Source organism: Ammospiza caudacuta, chromosome 18 (assembly GCF_027887145.1).
Source record: "Ammospiza caudacuta isolate bAmmCau1 chromosome 18, bAmmCau1.pri, whole genome shotgun sequence".
NCBI lineage: Eukaryota > Metazoa > Chordata > Aves > Passeriformes > Passerellidae > Ammospiza > Ammospiza caudacuta.
Genome location: NC_080610.1, coordinates 13,974,347 through 13,994,624, shown reverse-complemented (window position 1 = coordinate 13,994,624; position 20,278 = coordinate 13,974,347). Strand labels below are relative to the sequence as shown.

At 51.8% G+C, this 20,278-nt stretch overlaps 1 protein-coding gene across 1 annotated transcript in view; it reads left to right on the top strand.

Moving 5' to 3' along the window:
- The window catches only part of NCOR2 (nuclear receptor corepressor 2), a 224,697-nt gene that overhangs the window by 124,252 nt on the left and 80,167 nt on the right, over positions 1–20,278 (top strand). Inside the window, exons 7-9 of the mRNA XM_058816892.1 lie at positions 3,619–3,675; positions 8,294–8,346; positions 16,942–17,008. Coding sequence (XP_058672875.1) covers positions 3,619–3,675; positions 8,294–8,346; positions 16,942–17,008 — 177 coding nt within the window. The remainder of the gene's footprint in view (positions 1–3,618; positions 3,676–8,293; positions 8,347–16,941; positions 17,009–20,278) is intronic.

The window sequence follows — 20,278 nt, the reverse complement described above, 5'->3', positions numbered from 1 at the left end:
CCATCCCAGCCCTGCAGCCTACGGGGTGCTATAAATAACCCCGGGAGCACGGTTCAGCTGCAGCAGCTTTGTGCTGCATGGAACCATGGCTGGAGCCGGTCCAAGACAGTGCCGCCTCCTAATTTCAGATCCGCTTTCTCAAAATAACTCCCGTGTTTCCTTCTCTTCCATTTTTAAACTTCGCTTTAAGAGGAGCCCACGCAAAATCCCAGGCTCTCCCTGCTCTGGTTGTGGTTGCTCTGCTGCCTCGTGGGGCTGGCTCCTCGTCCCCACGGGAGCTCACATGGCCGGGAAGTTGCTCTCCTGCCTGCTTTCCCCTCCCAGGCCTATTTTAAGTTTCTTCAAAGGAAAAGCAAGGGGCTGGAGTTTGCTTTGGAAGCCAAATGCTCTTCAGGCAAGAATGAAGATTTTTTTGTAGTCTGCAGGGAGGTTTTTGCTGTTGGTGAAGATCTCTTCAGCTCCAGGCCCCTTGGAGGAGCATGAGCTGGGGTAAGAGCACAATTTCCCTGCCTGTACCCCTGCCCAGGGGGAGACAGATTCTGTAGGGGCAAATCCTTCTGCCTGATACATCTGTGGGTTCCCTTCTGAATCCGTGGGCCTTGCAGCAACCAGGTTTTTGTTTCAGACATGTTTCTTGAGGCACTGAGCCCTCCAGAAGTGGAGGTCCCTTCATGGGCAACACTGCTCCACTGCTGGGGCAATATTTCAGGATTCTCTACCAGATCAAGAAAAGGGATCTTGGCCTGTGTGCTGGGGAGCTGCAGAGGGACTGTACAAGTGCTGGGCATCTTCATGTATCTCACTAGAGGTAAAGGCTGGGGTTTGCTTCTTGATGAATTTCCTTCTGTTAAACAGCAGGAATGCAAGTACAGGTGGGGTCATTCAGCAGATGTAGGATGAACCCTGTGGTTTTCTTCTGCAGGGTCCATCACTAAACATACTCCTAACAAAACCAATATTGGAACCAAGTTCTAGGTGGCCATGCCTTTGGAAGGGAAAGGATTTACCAGGACTGCTGGTGGTCTTTAGCAAAGGTCCCACTGCTGTGGGAGGGCCTGGGGAGCTGCCTTTGTACCTGAACAGTTTGGGGTTTGCATAAATTCTCCAGTCAGGTTCTGGCTTGCTGTGTCCCTGGGCAGGAGCACGCCTCCCTGTGTCTGTGTGCCCCTAGAGATGAGCCCTGGCGTGGTGGGAACCCTCAGCTGGGTGTTTTCTGTTCTTCCCAGTTGCACTGCCAGCTCTCACCTCGCTCTGCCAGGCCTTTCAGACAGCTCGTTATGGTTCTGCTGTGATCTGATAAAGGCAGCAAGGAGCATCAGCAATTACAGTGGGTGTCAAGTGTTAATTGGGCAGCTTTCAAGATAGAGGAATTTCTTTGTGTACGTACAAAGATATGACGTGCTCGGAATTGCTTCTCCTCCTGATCTTTCGTTCTGGAGACGTGTATATTGCAGTTGGTTAATGCAAGACAAATTATGTCATTCTTCTTGATTTGCCACATGTTCTGCCTGTGGTGGTTTGCCTCTGGCTTGTCTCATTAAGTTGTCTAAACATGGCAAATGCAGCGAGCTGAACATACTCAGCTTTTTCTCAAAGTTAATCTCATTGTACACAGCATCACCAGTCCTTGCTGTGCCATCCCTGCTGCCAGGGCAGCTTCCACCAGCCCATGGTGGGACTGTCAGCCTTTAGTGAGGCTACAGTCTTCTACCCATAATTATGCAGAATGCAGTTAATTACTTTGCTGGTTTTTGTCCCAGTTTCACATAAAAAAATTTTGGTAAGCTGATGCCTCCTGCTCACCAGCAACCAAAGGCAGGCAGGAGGGCATTGGCCAAATCGTCCTCTTGGCCACTGATGTAGAGTGGTTTTAGTGGTTTTAGTGGTGTTAATGATCCTTCCTCTCCTGGAAATCTTACCTCCTGGATTTAATTCTGTAAGACTTTTCAGTGCCACAGTGCTGATGTTCTCCAAGGCCAGCAGATTTTATCACTCACGAAGACCAAAATATTAAGCTCTGGCTCAGAGTTCTCTGTTGTGTGATGAATTTTTCCAAGGGGCAGGTCCCTGGGCAGACCTGGCTCATTCCCATTCATGGAATCAGGTGGGCAGTGTTGGTGACATCTGTGACCACCAAGATCTGCTGTGGGGATGCTGTGGGTACCAGGCAGGGATGCACTGACAGCAGGGGGATGGTGCCAGAGCAGGCTCCCTGCACAGTCACATCTCTCTTAGCACCCTTGAAGTCCCTGTTATATTGCACAAAAGCTTTGTGTACAGCAAATACAGGACCTGGAAGCTCTCCTGGTCGTGCTGTGGTGAGGCACCTGCTGCAGGCTTTGCAGCTGGGACAGGGCTGGGTTTGGCCAGGGCCATTTGCCTGAGCCCTGCCACGGGCAGGGTGACTCCCACAGCTGCTTTTCTGCTTGGGCTGACTCTTTCAGAGTGCCGGTGTGCTCTGTGTGGGTGCACAAGGCTCTGGTGAGGAGTCTGCACACCTACAGCTGCATCAGTGCTTTTGAGGACCAGCCAGCAGTGGGGGATAGATGAGACTTTGGAAACTCTCCACGGGGGTGGATGCGGGGGCAAGCAGCAGGGCTGTGTGCCAGCCTTTGGTGAGACAATCCTTGGGAAACTCATCCTGCCCTGAGACAGTGTGAGAGGTGCCTGATGCTGGAGAGCTACGTGAGCTGGACCCCTGGAGCTGAAATCCCTTTCCCTGGAAAGTTTTCCCAGATTTGCCCAGCCCCACTGGTTGTGCCAGGAGCCCAGACCCCAGCCCACCCCTGCTCCCCAGTGTGGGGCTCAGCTCCCTGTTTTAGGCAGCTAAACTGGGATTTCTCTCTCCCTTACCCCAAAATAGCTAAAACTGCTTATTTTATCTGAACCTCTGAAAATCCATCTCCTTATCCCCATCACTGTCGGGTACTTGGCTGTAGCAGCTCAGCCCCTGGTGTCGGCAGCACGCAGTGATCTGGATTTATTGGACTGTCAGTAACCCCCTGAACAGCCTGGCTCTGCGAGGAAGTGCTGTTTACTGAAAATGTCATCTTTTATTTAGACTGCTGCTACAGCCAGCCCATGTCTTTTTTTCAGGCCTGTTTAATTAGTAAGCACTGCGCAGCCCCTGACACGTGTTCCTGGGTGGTTTTTGTGCCTGTAATAAGCGCTAGGTAGCGTGGCCGGGGGCGGGAGGGGACGGGGAAGGGCTGCTCTGCGGCAGGGAGGGGAGGGAAGCGAGGGCAGCTCAACTCTAATGATCACATGCTCGTCAAGAGATGAATCCTAGAAAGGGCATCTCTGCGTGCGTGCCGGTCTGCCCGCCCTCCTCCTCCTCCTCTTCCTCCTCCTCCTTCTCCTCCTGGCAGGGCAGCGGCGCAGAGGTACCGACACAGGACGGGTCAGGGCTCCGGGTCACTCCTGGGCACGGCTCGGATGCTTTAGGGCCGTGATAACCCGAGTGCCGCTCCGGAGGCTGAGCTGAACCTTTTCTCTCAGGCAGGGATGGGATTTGTGCCGGCTCCGTGGAGGTTTCAGGAGTGGTTTGAGCAGAGAGCCGCGACTCGTAACCGATGGCACAAGTAACTTTTTTCTTCCTGTCCCCTTTCCTCCCTGCAGAAGAAGGCGGAGGCTGCCCACCGGATCCTGGAAGGGCTGGGTCCGCAGGTGGAGCTGGTGAGTGTTGCCCGTGCTGGGGGAGCCGTCCTGTGTGGCTGTCCCTGCGTCCCTGTGGCTGTCCGTGTGTCTGTCACAGGGAAATGCGCTGCTGGCCCGGACCTCTCGCTGGCACCGCACCAAAGCAGGAAGCGAAGTGACTGAGATGAGTACCGAAACGCAGGCAGACACACACACGGAGCCCTCCTCGCTGAGGTTTAACCCTTTGGCTCCCTCCTCCCGCGCTGCAGTGGAGCTGGGGGGTGGAAGGGACTCTGGCACAGTCTGCCTCCACTGGGGATGCTGAGGCTTCGTCTGCAGAGCACCAGCACTGTGGGGCTGCTGCCTGCTCAGCTGCTGCCTCTCAGCCAGCCTCAGTGCTGTGGGGAGGGATGGGTGCTTGCACTCTCCTCTGCCCCACCCACTGACAATGGAGGAGGATGCTGAAGGGTGCTCTGTGAGCTGCCACAACCTGCAAGTATCAGCACTTGCACACTTCTATTTCACTCTCTCTCATGCACGGGGAAGCTGAGAAAACAACTTAGGACAGATTGCCAGTTTGGGGCTTCTCCCTCATCTGGAAAAATCCATCTGTAGTCAAAGGACTGACTGCTGGAGGGGCAGCTGGAAACAACCCCTGGAGCTGAGTCCTGGAGAAAGGTGCGCTGGCAGTGATGCTGCTGGAAGGATCAGAGCCAGTCTGACAGACAATCCCTGCTCTGCACCAGCCGTGGGATGCAGTGGATGGAGTCTGCAGGAGATGGGAGCAGGCAGTTCAGGCTTCCACAGCTGTAATTTGCACTTGCCTTGTGGGGGTGGCACTAATTGCCGTCTTCCCCTGCGCAGAAGGGAGAGGTCACACGTGACAAAGCCCACTTCCTCGTTGAGGAGGTAACACTCATTATTATTCCTCTGAGTCACCAGGGTCAAACCCTTTGCTCTTTCTGCTCTGAAGATTGGCAGTGCCCAGGCTTGGTGCTTCCTTATCCAAAAGATGTTGCATTTCCTTTCCTTCCTCCTCCTTTCTTTGCTTGTTTTTTTTCACTCTGTTTTTCCTTTTTTCATTTTGTTGATGTTTTCTCCCTGGCTGTTGACACTGCACAGTAGGGGCTGTAACAGAGACCAGTGCAAACCTTTCCTCTGTGTCTGTGCCTTGCTCATTGGAGGGCAGGGGAAAAGGGGAAACCTCACTGAGAGAAGCCAGCTGGGCATCCTACAGACTGTCTGGCCCATCTGCCATGGGAGGGCCACTTCCTATGGCCCAGCAGTGCCCAGGACCTGCCAACAGCCTCCAAGAGACAAGATGAATGGTCACAGCTCCTTCTGAGCTGGAAAGGAAGCAGCTCCAGGAAGAGGAGCACGCTGTGCCTGATGCTCATGCCTGCCCCACCATGTCACACACCACATGCTCCAGCCCTGGAGCTGCCCCAGCCCACGGGTCTCCTGCAGGGAGGTTGGGCATCCTGGTGCCAGTCCAGTCTGTGCAGGGAGAGGTGTGGCTGTCACCAGCCGGGCTGTGTGTTGCTGTCAGCTCTGTGGGATGTGCTGTCCTGGCTGTTCAGAGGGCTCTGGTGGGTGACTTTGGAGCAGTGATGGTGCTGGATCCACGCTGGCTCAGGAATGAGCAGCGTGCTGGAGCTCATGGGGTGGGGTGGGAGGTTGTGCTGGGAATTGGTCACTAATGGCACCAGTACTGCTGTGCTGGCAGACAGGAGCAGGAGGCCAAGGATTTCTGGGAAGCAGGGATCCAGTTTGGGTCCTGGGAAGCTGGTGCTCCCTTCTGGGTCAGGAGCAGGTTGTGAGTCAGTAAACCAGGGCTCTGCTTGTGTCACCCCTGCAGTGTAGTGTTACCATTTAAAAAATGTCTGCGTGTTTTCCCCAGGAGAAATAGTTTTGAGATGTATAATCTGAACCCTGCAGTCCCCAGAAAGCAATTGAGACCTTTCTGGTTTATTTCTAAGAGCTTTCAGTAAATACAAGGCTTTTCCAGTAATAGCTTTGCATTGCAATTATGTTTTTCTAAAATGTCATTCTCCAGAGAAATGTATTACATGTTCCTAACCCTGGAGAAACACTGGGTATGTTTTGAACATCACCTTACCTATCTGACCTGTGAGCTGTACTTCTGCTTACTTACTGAGAAAGGTGGAATTGGGAGTTGTTGGTGGCTCTGAGGGAAGATGCTATTTCTCAGTCCCTGCCCTGCTGAGAATAAAGTTTCTTTAAGTATTTAGTCTGTAAGTTCTCTGTGGGTGAGTAGAACTTGTCTCCTGGGCTTGCTCCACTGCTGAGGCTGTTGTGCAGATAGAAATCTCTTTGAGGTACTGGTGTCATGTGGGTCTTGGGTTCTGGTCCCAGAATTTCATATTTTTGAGTGTTTGGGCATTTCTTTTAAAATGATGTGTTCCAGTGCTTGTCGGCTAACACTTAAGTTTTCTAGCTAAGACTCTAAGTGTTCATATCATTTATAGGTTGTAGTTGAGAGGAATCATTTGGTCATCTGGTTGGCATCAGGGCATCTGTAATGTTCTTGTGGACGTGAGCATTTTCCAACGCAGGTCCAAACCAAAATGTTAATTGCACTGCTTCTCCCAGGAGGAAGGTCTGTGTGACCTGCAACATGGAAGCTTCTTTGCTTTGATATTTATGAGCAAGGAGGGAAGGGAGATGATCATTCCTCAGTATTTCCAGTTCCTGCAGTCCTCTCCCAGAAGACAGTCACTGGTCAAGGCCTGCCAGCTTTCCAGGGTGACTGAGGATGTGATGCTCTGGAGCTGTGGCTGTTCCTCCTGCCTGTGGTGCAGACCTGCCTCTGGAGCTACGTGATGAGACGGATGTCTGTGTTCCTCTGAGCTTTCCAAGCATGAAGTGCACAGCCAGCTCTGAGCCTGGAGTCACACCAGCAGATCTGAGAGGATTCCTGAGAGAAACACCCCTGGGGAAGGGATACCACTGAGAATGTCACCTTCACGAGGATCTGCTCATCCCTCTCATCTGCCCTGGCTCTGCCAGCACAGGGTGTTCAGGTGTCTCCTGGCAGGCTTGCAGCCCTCAGCCCCTCTCCAGGTGATGGGTGCATGGATGGCTGTCAGCACTCCTGGAACACAGGGGTTCATGCCCTGTGCCTGTCTGCCTGGGGATTATGTGCCTCTGCCTGCCCCTGCTGCCCAGGGTTACGTGTGCTTTCACAGAGGAGAGGGACACGTCCAAGGACAGCCAGAGAGAGAAGCTGATGGCCTGATGGTGCTGCAGTGATGGAGCAGGGACAGCTACACCCAGTCTGTGTTCTGTGAGGATTGATGTGGCTGTGCTGTGTGGTGAAGCAGAATCTGTGTTTTACAGAGAAGTAGAAACAGGCTGTGTGGAAAAACAAGCTTCTGTGCCAAGCACCTGTGATGTTGATAGGGAGATACCACAGAGGATGTGGGAGTAACACCTTCTTCAGACTGGAGGGGAAAAGGACCCATCTTTGTTTACGTGTTCTGTCGCCTGCAGTGCTGCTCACCTGGTTGAGCAGATGCTCAGCACATGTTTTGCTCTTTTCCTGTGTTTAATCTGGGGTGAAATTGGGTAAACCCAGAGCACATTCTCAGCCCTATTGACCACAGGAGCAGGGTGAGCTGGTGTGTGTATCTGAAGGCTGCACGGTCAGGGTGCTGCCTTCAGCCAGGCCATCACATGTCCCTCTGCTGTGTTGGTCACAGATGTGAGATGCTCACAGCTGGTTTGGGGAAGGTTGGTGGATGAACTCCTTCAGTACTTGGTGATGTTTTTGTGGTCAGACCTGAGCTGTGCTCTTTAGGTGATGGTTGCTGGTGATGGTTGGGCTATGGCAAGATTTTGGTTATCCTACTCTTGGACATGTTCCCAGCAGCTTAAGACAATGAATAGAAGTGTGGAAGGGCTTAATCCTGAGCACCCTGTCAGCCTGCTGATGGGGACACAATGGGTGGCAGCCCCTGGAGTGTGTGCTGAGCTGGGTGGGATTGAGCCTGGTCTCTGGCATCTCTCCCTCACAGAGGTGGGACCCTCCAGATTGCCAAGGATAAATCCCTGGGAAGGCAGAGGTAGCGGGGCAGTGACCAGGGATGGATCCAACTCTCCTGCCTCCCCATGGAGCTCCCTGCCATATCCCCACTGAGGCTGTGGGGCACAGAGCAACCCTGGGGAAAGCACATTCTGATGGCAGATGGGCATCGCTGTCCTCAGGTGTGCAGGGGGACCTGGCAGCGCTGGAAGCCCCAGGAGCAAACGCTTGTCCTGCCCGCAGTTACCCGTGCCTGGCTCGCTGGGCGGGCTCAGGCAGGCTTTTAGCGCGTAGACATAACAACTCGCAGCTCACAGACTGTCTCTCCGCGCTCCCCGAGCCCCGCTCTCCCCTCGCCTCCCCCGTGTCATATGTTGCGAGGCGCAGTGCGTTTCTTAATCGGTGAATAACAGCGCGTCCCCGCCGCGCCGATCCGAGCCCAGCCGGGCTGCCCGCCCTCCCCCGGGATGCTCCGGGATGCAGCGGGGCTCTGCCGGCAGCCAGCAGCCTCCGGTACGGCCGGGAGAGGGGCTGGGTGCCACTGCTGGTGGCTTTGAGTTCCTAAATGTCAGACCGCACCATTTATGCCTTCGTTTCTCTGATTTGTTTCAGCCGTTATACAACCAGCCTTCAGACACCAGGCAGTACCATGAGAACATTAAAATGTAAGTATGTGGCGATGAAGCTGTTGTAAATGTCAGGCTGGGCAGTAGAGGGGAGCAGGAGGGGTGCCAGCTTGCTCCCAGACCCCAATTAAAGCTGCTGAGGAATTGTGAGCATCCTGTCGGAGCTGCTCTGGGTGCCTGGAGCACAAACCAGCTCCAGGAGCTCAGCAGTCAGGGGCTGTAGCTGAGGGTGGATGCTGAAGGTGCTGTTTGATTTTCTGAGGGTGGGGTGGATGGGGGTCCTTGATATTTTCCCAGACAACACTTACCTTAAGTGCTTTCTTCTGTGTTTCTCCCGTACTGAAATATGAAATCAGCTGCCTCTGTGTGTGTGTGTGTGTGTGTGTGTTTGCATGCGAGAAAGATGAGGTAAAACGAAAAGTTGCAATTACAATTAGATTTTCATGAAGGACCTCTTGAATGTCTAATAACAACTGGTTATTTCAAAGATACTTACTGAGACTTAGCAATCATTTAATTTGACTTATCACCTCAATACATGATTTAATCATCAGCATGTGTTTAATAACCACAGTGACTTCCTGAACATAGAAGAACTATAACAGATAATGAGAATAGCGATAATTGTGATTATTGTTGGAAATTTAAATAGTCAAACCAGATCTGAAACTTTTTATCTGCCTTGAATGAACTGATGATTGCTCTGAGCTGTGAGTCTATTTTGGTACCAGCTCGGTCAGCTGGTGATAATCATCTTTAATAATCTATTAACAAAAGTTAATAATCTCTTGCTTTTCAGCGGTATGTTAATTGATCCCGGGGGTTTATGAGGGAAGAGTTCCTGTACCTTTGCTCTAGGGGAGCATGGCAGGAGGTGGCGATGTTTAGGGGCTCTCTGTCCCCAAGGGCCGCAGGGAGGAGGGTTTGGTGATGTGACCCTGCTGCTCACTGCCAGGCCCTGCTCTGTTCCTGCTCCACCCAGAGCTTCCTGTGTCATCCCAGCAATGCTCTCCCTGTAGAACATTCCAGCCCAGAGTCACCCCCAGCTCCTCAATTCCCACAGGGCATAGAGTGTCGCTGTCACTTTGGGGGCTCCCTGTCAGTTCAGGGTGTCCCTGTCAGTTCAGGGGGTCCCTGTCACTTCAGGGGGCTGATGAGTGATAAACCATCTTGTGTGGCCCAAGGATGGCTCTCTGCATTGATGGTCATGCTCACCCCCAGCTCTGATGGGCTTTGGGAGTCACCAGCTCTCAGGGATGCCTTGAGGGGCCCCACGGCCATCCCAGTGCAGGTGCTGAAGGTGGCGGCTTCAAGCTGATCCCTACTGTTGTCCTTCAAAGAATGAGTTAAAAGTAGATTCGGATACTTCACCCACTCTCCATTCCCCTGCCAATATCTGTGGGTTTGTGATCACATTTTCCTGTGATTTAAACCATTTCCTGTCCTGGGTTGCTGCCTGAAAGACGGGCGCAAACAAGAGGGAACTGACTGCGCAGGTCGGGAGTGAAACTGTGGTGAGAGGTGAAGCCCCATCAAACCAGCCAGCAGGGCAGGTGTTCCCTTCTATCCCTGCCCCTGCAGGCTTGTCCCCACCCCACACAGTGACAGTCCCCACGTGGCTGTAGCTGTGGCAGGGACAGACCAAGGAGAGGTTGGAGCAGGCAGGCTTGGGGTTAATGTTTGCTGTGATTAATGCTGCAAAAATACGGGAAGGAAACCACACATTTTAATGAAAAGCCTCCGTCTCCTCCTTCCAGAAACCTGGCAATTAGCTGCCTTCAGCTGGTTATTGATGCCAGCCGAGCACAGTTACAGATCTGGGTCAGTGAAAGGCCCCTGAGCAATCTGGGCTCCAGATGTTGGCTGGTTTTGGCCATGGGTCTGTCTTGGAGGTCCCTCGGTCTGGTCTGCACTTGGCTACTTGTTGGTGGACATGCAGAGAAATTGGTGTGTCTTTACTCCCATCTCCCTGTCTGTGCTGCACCTTAAAGGATATTTTGATGTTTGGGAGGCAGATAGGAAATGAAGATTTTGGTGATTCTTTCAAACAAATGTTTCAGGGTCCTTTGACCAAGAGCAAAAGATATCAGACTCCTCTGTTTTGACTGAGTTACACTTGGATGTTCACATCTGCTCTACAATTTTTCCACAAGCTGAATTTGAAGATATTTTTTGTCTTTTCCTTGTTGTTAATATGTTTGTGCCTTTCTGCTCCAGAAGAGCAGCTTCTGCTCCATAGCCTGGAGGTGGCTGTTTCCATAGAGGATGGAGTAAATCCTCAGGGTGCTGGGAGATACCAGCCAGATGCATTAGAACATCAGGACAGCTGCCAGGACACCGCAGGTTATATTCTGCAAGGTGTAATTGGATGCAGATTCTCCAGAACAGCTTCACCCTATGCAGATTTAACCATGATGAAAAAACCTTTTGACAGATTGCTGGAAAATCATCTGGCTTGTGATTCTGTCCACAAATCCTCACTGCATCCTGGCTGTGTTGAACTGCCCCATGTGAAGCTGGTTTGGAGCCCCATGGGCACAAGATGGCCAGGCTATTATTGTCACAAATACCTTTTATAGCTTTTTTTTTTTTTTGCTTTGTTTTTAAACGCTTCTTAGTGTGAATTTTTTATTCTCAGTTGAATGTTTGCAAGTGTCAGTGGGAAGGCATTTGAATATCAGAAAGCCAGGATTCCTCGATTTCTCCACAGCTATACTCTGTGCCTTGCAACACTCATTTAATTCTCCCTTCTTGTTTGCTTTGCTTTTCAGCTGGGATGAGTCACGTATGCTAATAGAGCTGGCTGGGGACTTACCGGGAGAATTTCTGCTCTCACTGAAATGTTACCGGTCTCTCATATTCATGGAGTTTTATGGCCTGTCTCCTATTCAGTACAGTTAAAATTAATTTCATGCCCCAGTTCATTCCAGTGTTTGCAGCTTCAAAAGCTTTTAAGTCCTATTTAGCTGCCTGGCTGTGCTCTGCTCCTCGCCTGCGCGGTCCCTTTGGTTCACCTGTGAGTGCAGGCTTCGAGCAAACATGGTTAATTTTGTATGCTACATCTGCTGTGGGATCCAAGGCACCCTTGAGTGGTTTGTTCCAAAGCCTTGACCTACCTTTGATGGGACCGTGTCCTTTCTGTTTGAAATTCCTGTGTTGTTGGAGAGAAGGGCTCTGCCATTTCCCCATCAAGAGAAGAGGAGGGCAAGGTGGCATTTAGTGCCTCATTTCATAGGGATGGGGTGAGCTTTGCCCCCGTGGCTGGTTTGTCAAGGTGAGAATTTTTTGGCTTTGCAGCAGACTGAAAACTTTCTTCAAGATGCATCACAGCCCTGAGCACAGCTGGAAACCACTCGAGTGATTCTGCATCAGTTGAGAAGGCTACAAAAGAGCCTTTTTCTACATCTTGATGAAACACAACACATGCAGAATGTGCTGGTGCACCAGTGAAGCACCATGCCTCTGGTCGGGGTCCTTATTTCAGGGCTTTGCCAGCTGCTTGTACAAGGATGAGAGCTGCCCTTCCCACCCTGCCACTGTAGTGACTCTGCATATTCCCCAGGCTCAGGCTCCAAAGATATTAACCTTCTTTCCTCCAAGTGTTTGAGAAACGACAAGATGTTGTTCACATGAGCAGGATCAATTACCTGCTGTCTGTCTGAAGAGATATTCTCCAAGGGGGCCTTGGTCTCTAGGCAGGAGATTCCTGCTCGGTCAGCCATGAAAACACCCGGCAGGACTCTCCTCCCCCTTCCCAAAGCAGTCATCCTGCAATCACATTCTGTGAGACTTGTAGCTGAAAGCAAAATGTGAGCTTCCCTGAGCCTTGAAAAAGCAGACAGAAAGCAAAGGGAATAGCCCAGGGTACGTGCTGTTCACAGGGTTTGCTTTAAGCCTCCCCTTCAAGAGCTTCTCCTTGCTTTACACTGAAATTCAGGAATCTTGGGGGAAATCAGATTGTGTCCCCTCAAGATGCTTAGGGAGGTGTTGGAGAACCTCTCTGGATGTACAGTTAAAACAGAAGGAGAGCTCGGTGTGGTTTGGGTTTTCTCACATGCCCAGATCCAGCAGCAGCAGAGCTGGGTGCACTGTTAATATTTGCACATCTGGGTTCCTGTCTGCAGCTGAGAGCTTCTTGGGGAGAGGGCAGGAGATCTGCCTCTGCAGAATCAAAATCTGAAGTCAGGATTTTCACAGAGGTTTCAGGGCTTCTGAATCTCTTTTTGTTTTCGAAGTGCCCCCCCCAAAGAGTAGAACAGCTGTCTTCTGAAAATCTCAAACTGTGGCTTTCCAAATCACTTCACATTGGGAAATTTAAGTCATCTTTTCATTACTTGCTGTTTAGGGGATTTAGTAGCACTGGATTGCCTCTAAATTCACAGTTGAAGCCTGACATGTAACACAAATGTTCTTTCAAACCCTGTCATTACTAATGCATTCTCTTTCAGGTCTTTTTATTAGTGCTTGTAGACATTTTCCTCATTAGAAATTCACCTAGCAGCTCCCTGCTCATCCCATTCAAGGTTTCTCATCTCTTTTATTCTCTATTGGCATGCACCAAGGCAGCAGATTACCTGGTGATGAATTACTAAATGATGGAGACACACACTGCTACCTTCTGCTTCTTCCTCTTGCCAGTAAAAAGCCAATTCTGGTTTGGAGGGGGAGTAACATGCAACACTTGGGCTTGTGTTGTCCCTTTGGGCTTCAGGGCATGGCAGAGGTGTTTCTGGGCACCACCAGCCTGCCTGACTGTACATCCAGAGTTACAAACCTCTGCCCCTTCACCCTCAGAGGCACTGATGGTGCTGAGGGTTTATCCATCCCAGTGCCCAAGGGCTCTGGGGTAAATAACTAAAGATCTGCTTTGCTTCTCTTGCCCAGAAAGTGTTTCTAAATATTGCAAGGAGCTGCTCTGAACAGCTGGCTCTCCAGAAGCGTGCCCTGCCTTGGGGTCAGTGGGTTACAGTGTGTTAGCAGCTGGAGCTGTGTGCTGCAGCCATTTCAGAGCACGCAGGGAATGAGTGCAGTGACCTGTGAGCAGGGTGAGGTGCTCCTGCCCTCACTGTGGGACTCAGCCAGTGACTGCCCTGAGCTGCAGCTGGGGATCCTGGCACAGCCCTGCCCAGGAGCGGAGGGGAGGACAGACCTGTTTGAGTCTGCATTGCCTCTGGGCTGGTTTCAGAGCTCTTTGGGTCTCCATTGCCTCTAGGCTGGTTTCACCTCAGAGTGTTCTTGCTGTGCTCCTCAGATCTCCTGATCTGCAGGTCTCTCATCTCCCTGTGCTTTGTTTGGCTGGAGCTTCCTCAGTTTCCTACTCTTGCCTGTGTGATCCATCTTGCTGTACAATGGCTTTGCCAGCTGCTCGCTGCCTCCTTCCCATCACTCTTTGAGTTTGGTCCCTACTTTGTTTGCTCTGGCTGATGAAAGACGTTCCTGTGTAATTAAATACCCCTGATTAGCTTTGCTCAAATAGCAAACTTCCTTTCATCTCGTCTCGCACCGGTTGAAGGTCTCCCCAGGCTTGGCCAGGTGTGCATCAGCCCTTTGTGTCCTTTGGGAGCTTCTCCAGGGCTTTGGCAGCTCCCCACGTGGGCACACAGCAGCCCTGACGCGCAGGCGTGCACCCACATCCTTTCAACATCACCCTCAGGAAGGACCCGTGTGGACCTGGGCCAAGTGGCTCAAAAGTCAGAGCTACAGGTTCTCTCCTTGACTGGCTCCATTGTGAAAGACGTGAAACAAAAGCAGTCTTGGGCCAAGGCAGGGAAGGTGGAAGCAGCTGCCTGCCACAGGGCTGGCTTGGCTGTGCTGGCAGTGGGAAATGGGTTTCACTCAGCAGTTTGGGGCTGGCTCTGAGAGCTGTGCTCCTGTGTGAGCTCACCAGGCAGTGGGGCAGGGGGGAGAGATGAGCTCTGCAGCACAGAGAAGTCAGGAGTGGAGATGGGCTCCATCCATGATGAATTGTTGACCACAAGGATGGGGATGTGCCATCTGGCAGCCTCTGGACACCAGCTCACCAGAAGCTGGGGGGCTCTGTGTCCGTCCCAGCCTGCCCAGTCCTAGGGACACTGCTGAGGGTAAGGCAGGGAGCTCACACATCCTCCCCACCCGGGCTGGTGTGACAGGCCAGCCCAGCAATACTTTCAACTGCCCACAAGAGTCACTGTTGCTTTATCTAAGGAGCACCATTCCTCCTGCCTGGGAGCCGCCTGATTCCTTCACCCCTGTGCAGTTCAGGTCTCCATCCTTGGTGCTTTCCCCAGCAAACGACAGGGCTCAGGCAGGGGAGGAGGAGAAGGGAGGAAGGCTGGCACCTTGCACGAGCAGCCCTTACCATGTGCCTCTCCTCAGTGGTTGTTTCAGTGCCCAGCTCCCAGCAGACAGCCCTCACCTTCCTCTCCTGTGCACAGCAGTTGTGCTGGGCTGGCTGATTTGCCCAGGGAGCACAGCGTGTGCTTGGGAGACACATGGCCCGAATTAACCTCGCTGCAAACGGTTTCTAAGTAACAGCAGTACATGTAGCAAGATAAACTGTGAAGCCTATTTATATTTACCAAGATTGTATTAACCTTTGAAAGGTTGACCTTATGCAAAAACAAAACAAAACAAAAAGATAAAGTGGCAAAAACATTCAGGGCATGAGGGGGTTTGTTGTTGTTGTAATCCTTTCACTCTTTGATTACGTCAGCCTTGGTGGTGGTAAACATACCCTGGCTTTCAAGGCATTTCTGATTTTTGCAGCTGCAGAGCCATCAAGGCTTTGCCTGTATTCGCACTTTCAAGGTCAGCCATGATGCACACCTCAAGGCAACCCATCAGCTGCATAAGAGCTGCTGATTTCTGCATTTGCTCTCCTGTTTTCTAAGAACTTGTGCAGCACATCCAGCAGCAGCAGCAGGGTGTCAGAACCCCAGGATGCTCCTGGATGTCACCCAGGTGACATGGGGAGGGCAGGGCCTGATTGAGCTGGGCTGGCCCCAAGGGACAATCCAGGACCCATCTCACACATGAGCATCATTAGCACCACCCCAAAGGTTTCCTTGTGTTGGAGCTTCCATTAGAATCAGGAATAAACAAACAACAGGAATGTGTTTGTTGGGCACAGTGACCCTGCAAAGAGCTGAACCTTGGAAGGAAATGTGTCTGGCTGGGTCTCTGTGGGAGGGTTTGCTGCCCTCTGAGGCACCACACGGTGCTGGGGCCATGGGGGAAAGCTCACAGTGTGTGATGTGAAGGGATGCAGGAGCGTGTGGGGAGCTGGGGCTGGCAAAGCAGTGCTGCAGGGAGCTGTGGTTCCCAGGGCAGCCCTTGCTGTGGGCTCACTGTCATTCCTGTGAGTGCTCATGCATGGTTCAGTGGTGTAGCAAGAAGAGAGTTTAAAAAATGTTGATGCTCTCTGCAATGCTGATGCTTTCTGCAATGTTCTCCATCCCTAAACTTAGCCAGGACTGCCCCCAGTTCTCTCTGAGTGATCTGGGCCCTCTGCCCCTTCCCAAGCAATCCTGTTTGCTGCTCATTATGCTGAGGGATTTCCAAGGGCAGGAGGATGGGCTTTCCCTTCCTGCTAGCCACACAGGGGGGGAATGAGGAAGCAGCAAGGGTGTCTCTTCATTCAGCTAAATCCCACAGAACATGCCTACATGAGACTGCTAAGCTCCTGATCAGTAATTACACACTGCAGCTCTGCCTTTAATCGGGATAAATGACTTAAGGAAACTCCTCTGCCCCTGGTCTCTACCTTTTACCTAGAGACTTTATTGCTGTGAATATTAGCAACAGGAGCAGCCACAGGAGCTCAGCTCTGGGGCTCACGCTGCCTCTGGGAGCTCCTGCAGCCTTTTCAGCTCTGTTCTGCTCCCGTGCTGCTTCTCTTTGAGCAGTTCTTTCATGCTGCCTTTAGAAAGTAGAAAGAAGAAGAAAGTGAGGGGATGTTTGGGCAGACGCTGGGGTGGTTGGGGTTGTGGTGGCCAGATTCCCCCTTGAGGTCCCAATTCTGCAAGTGGCTGAACTCTCCTGGCTGGCTGTTTGCAGCTCTGTCGGGCACAGCTCCAAGGAAGCAAGAGGTCAGGAGATAAGTGCTGCAAGCCGTGCTGTGATCCTGCCTCCTTATCAGGCCCTCAGAGCCCTTGGGGGAACGTGTGTGCTCTGACATGCCCATCACTGCTGATCTGGGGTGCCCAGGGTGGGCTCTGCTCGGGGGTGCCACCTCCTGCCATGCACAGCTTGGCCCGGGCCCCCCAGCTCTTGAGCACCCGCTGGGGTTCTGCAGAACAGTGTGAAATCACTGAAGGACCAGCCTGACCCATGGATAGATGCAGAGCTGAGTGTCTGCCCACGTGTGTGCTGAGAACACAGGGAAGGTTTGCAGTGGGACTTTATTAATTTAGTTCTCAGCTTTAGTCCTGGTTTGCCCACAGATGTGGGTGAAGTTGCCGGTCTCAGAGGTTTGTTGCTCTTTCTCTAAGCTGGCTCCAGGTCTGAGATAAGAGCATTTGCTGTTCTCAAGTTGATGCAATTCCAAGTTAAGGTGGAAACTGTGCTGCACACTCTTTTGGGAGTGGGGAAAGCCAGGCTGTGTATTTCAGCCGCCTCGTTAATCAGATCTCATCTTTTTTTTCTCTCTCTTTACAGAAACCAGGCAATGCGGAAAAAGTTAATTTTATACTTTAAGAGGAGAAATCATGCGCGCAAACAGTGGGTAAGTGATTCCCTCAGACCTTATTTTCTATGTATAAAAGAGCGTAATTTATTATGTGAGAAAGAAAAGGATGATTTCCAGCAGAGAGGTGCTGCTACTCTGTACTTTGCCTGTTACATTACTGTGGAATCTCTCCCGCTTAAAATAACACGAGAAGGAGAGGTCCCGGAGCCTGCTGCAGGCAGTGCCTCCCACAGAGCAAACGCTTGGGGCTGGCTTAATCGCAGCAGAGCCCATCATTGATCTCAGAAAGCCTATTCACAGCATAAATGTCTGCTTTGTGAGTAATTGAACCCTAAGAGAGGTGTGAAACAAGCTGACTCTGCTTCGGGTAAATGGTCTGAAGGCTGCTCTGCCTCCTTCCAGCTGACCACACAGCAATGTTCTAGGAATTTGTGGTTTAAAAACAAAACTCAAGCTCCGTGCCAGTTTGTTTCTAGGCAATGCTGTCTGCGAGAGAGTTCCAGTGACCTTTAAGGACACAGGTCCTGGTTGGGTAAGGGGCGAGGCAGGGCTGGTCATGAGGCTTCAAAGGCGTTTGTTGCAAAGTCTGCAGTTCTCAGAGGAGAAAGTTCAAGTGGGTTTCACAGAATTTGTACATTTTCCGTGCTGACACTTGCAGTGGTTCCCAGCAGGAGCTGGAAGGCAAAGCCAGCACAGAAGGGGAAATGCCAGGAAAACCAGTGGCTCCCACCAGGCAGGTGGATTTTGCAGAGTTCCTTCAGTGATGGGTGATTCTGCTCACAGGGCTTCACGTTTCACAAGGAAAATGTAAATGCTGTCTCGTGTTTTCTGTCCTGGGGCAGCTCAAGAGCCAGTGTGTCTTGCATTGGCAATGGTGCAGGTTTTCTCAGTGTCTTCAGGGCTGGTTTTGACAGAAGTGCCAAAACTGGGAGGAATTGTTGGAAAAATTCAAAATAACAAGCCTGGGAAGTGGTTTGAAGGCTGTACCTTTAAAAGTGACGTCCAATACATACATTTCTAAGGCAGATATCACATTATTTTCTAATTTATTTTGAATAATTCTTTTCCTTCCTCATGCTTTCTGTTTTCCTGCTGTTTTCTACCAGTATCCCAAAAGCCACAGACCTTGCATTCCCAAGGAATGGTTGTGTCTCCCATTTGTGTCCAAATATGTGTTCATTTAGACTTGTCAATGATAAAGCTTCTCCCAGGGCAAGGGGTACAGGGCTTACAACTCCATCAGGATGTGGCACAGCAGTCCAGTGATGCTCTGGGCACCTCCCCTCCTGCAGCTGAGGATTCTGCATGGTGGGAAGTGGGTCAATATTCCCTTCCTCAAAAAAGGGATTGCAGAGCACCACGTGGTTCTGTTGGAAGCAGGAGGGAAGTGCCCAGGAACTGCTTTCTGGTGGAAATGGCTGGTTACTGTGCTAAGCCTGGAGTGAGCTGCTCTGTGTGAATATCAAGGAGCTGGGGGAAAAGGTTTAATTAGGCTGCAAGAGCACAGTTCCTAAAATACGACTTGCAGTAAAGTCGCCTGTCATGCAAAATAGGTGAATTTCTGCCAGCCAGTTTATTCAGTGTCCTTGAAAGGGGATTTTTCAGTTTAGGGAAGCATTTTGCCTATTCTACAAAATAGGCAACATACGGTTGCTGAATTTGCAAAGTGAATACATTTGCTGATTCTGTTTGCAAAATGGGTATGCTTAGCTATTTTTCTGCCTATTTTGTAGCAGACCCTATTTTTAGCAAAGCCCATCCACATGCCAGCATTTCTTTCTGGCTCTTTTGCTTTCTGGGGTATTGTTGCTGCCTGGGGCTGGCTGGAGCAGGGTCAGAGCAGGGTCCAGCCCCCAGAGCCCCATCCCAGAGGATCCACAGGGCTCCCTCCTGCCTGCACGGAGGTCAGCACAGCAGAGAACATTTAATTGCCATCGGGGGGATGATGCAGAGAGGGAATGGTGAAGGGAGCTGTTCTGCCTGTGAGAGGTTGGTCTGCATCAGCCAAGGGAGGAAAACCACGGGGCTTGCAGAGGGATTGGGCTGGTTCCTCCTGTCACCTTCGCTCTCCTCCTCCCTCCAGAGAGCTGCTCTGTTCCCTGGAGCTGTGGGAGGGCTGGGGCTTGGCACAGCCCACGAGCTGCCTTCAGCTGCTACGGCAGCGTTACTATCCATCCATTTTTAGATCCCTGCCATGTCCGGCTGGGCTCGCTGTCACTCACTGGGGTGATGGAGAGGGGAGCAGAGGGGGCACCCCTGCCCAAAGCCAGCACAGATGGTTGCTCAGGAGTGGACACGCTTGCTTAGAGCTGCTCAGAGGAAGCACGGAGAAGGAATAGATGCTTCTGCTCCTGAAGTGCCTGACCAGGAGCTTCTCCTGGTGGTGGAGCTGTGATGATCTGAGGAGTTTGCAGTGCTGTAGGATGCCTGGAATCCTGGCTTTTGAAGGATGCAGGAGATTGCAGGGAGTGTGTGTCCCAGCTGGAGCGAAAAGCACTGGATGGGGATGCTGCAGCCCAGCCCAGCTGAAGTGGGGTTTGAAGTTTGCATGGTGGGGAGCTCAGGAAATGCTCAGCCAGTCCATTGTGAAGCCGTGCTCTGGAGGGCAGAGCTGTGCCTGGGGGAAGCTGGTTGGTACTGCTGCCCTGCTGCCAGGGTGTGAGCTGCTGGGGAATCAGCAGCATAACGTTGATGTTGCTTTCTCCGTCTTCAAATGCCAGTTCCTTAGGAGAGGAATTCTGGACAAAGCTTTTGTTGAGTTGTTCCAAGGAGTGGAAGAAAAGGAGGAAGAAGAGCTGCCCTGCTGGCTGTGAGGCAGCCAGGGCTGTGCCAGGTGGCTCTGCTGGGGTGGTGGCAATGTGGGGCCCAGCACTGGCTCATTCCCACGGGGAATCACAAACCTCTGACAGCCTCAAGGCTTGTCAGCAGCCTGAGCCCTCGTGCTGGGCTCTCTCCCGGCCGCGCCGCGGGCTGGCAGCACCGGGCACCAGCTTCACAAACTCCATGGGGTATTTTTAGCTTCTTCCCAAATGTGATGCTCTGAAAGCAGGAGGATGTAGCAGATTTGCTGGCAGGGTGGGAGCTCTCGTTTTCAGGGGGCTGATGGCATTGCTTTGGGAGAGGTGAAAAGCAGCAGCTGCGATTCTGCCAAGCTGCCGCAGGCTGTTGGTGTTACCTGTAGCTCCTCGCCCAAAGTGTGAGATACCCCATGTGGGCTTTCAGGGCATTTCAATTTCTGTTCTCCTTCCTTGTTTTTATCTCATGGCTGTTTCCTTCAGCTCCTGATGGAACCCCAGCACCTCCTGT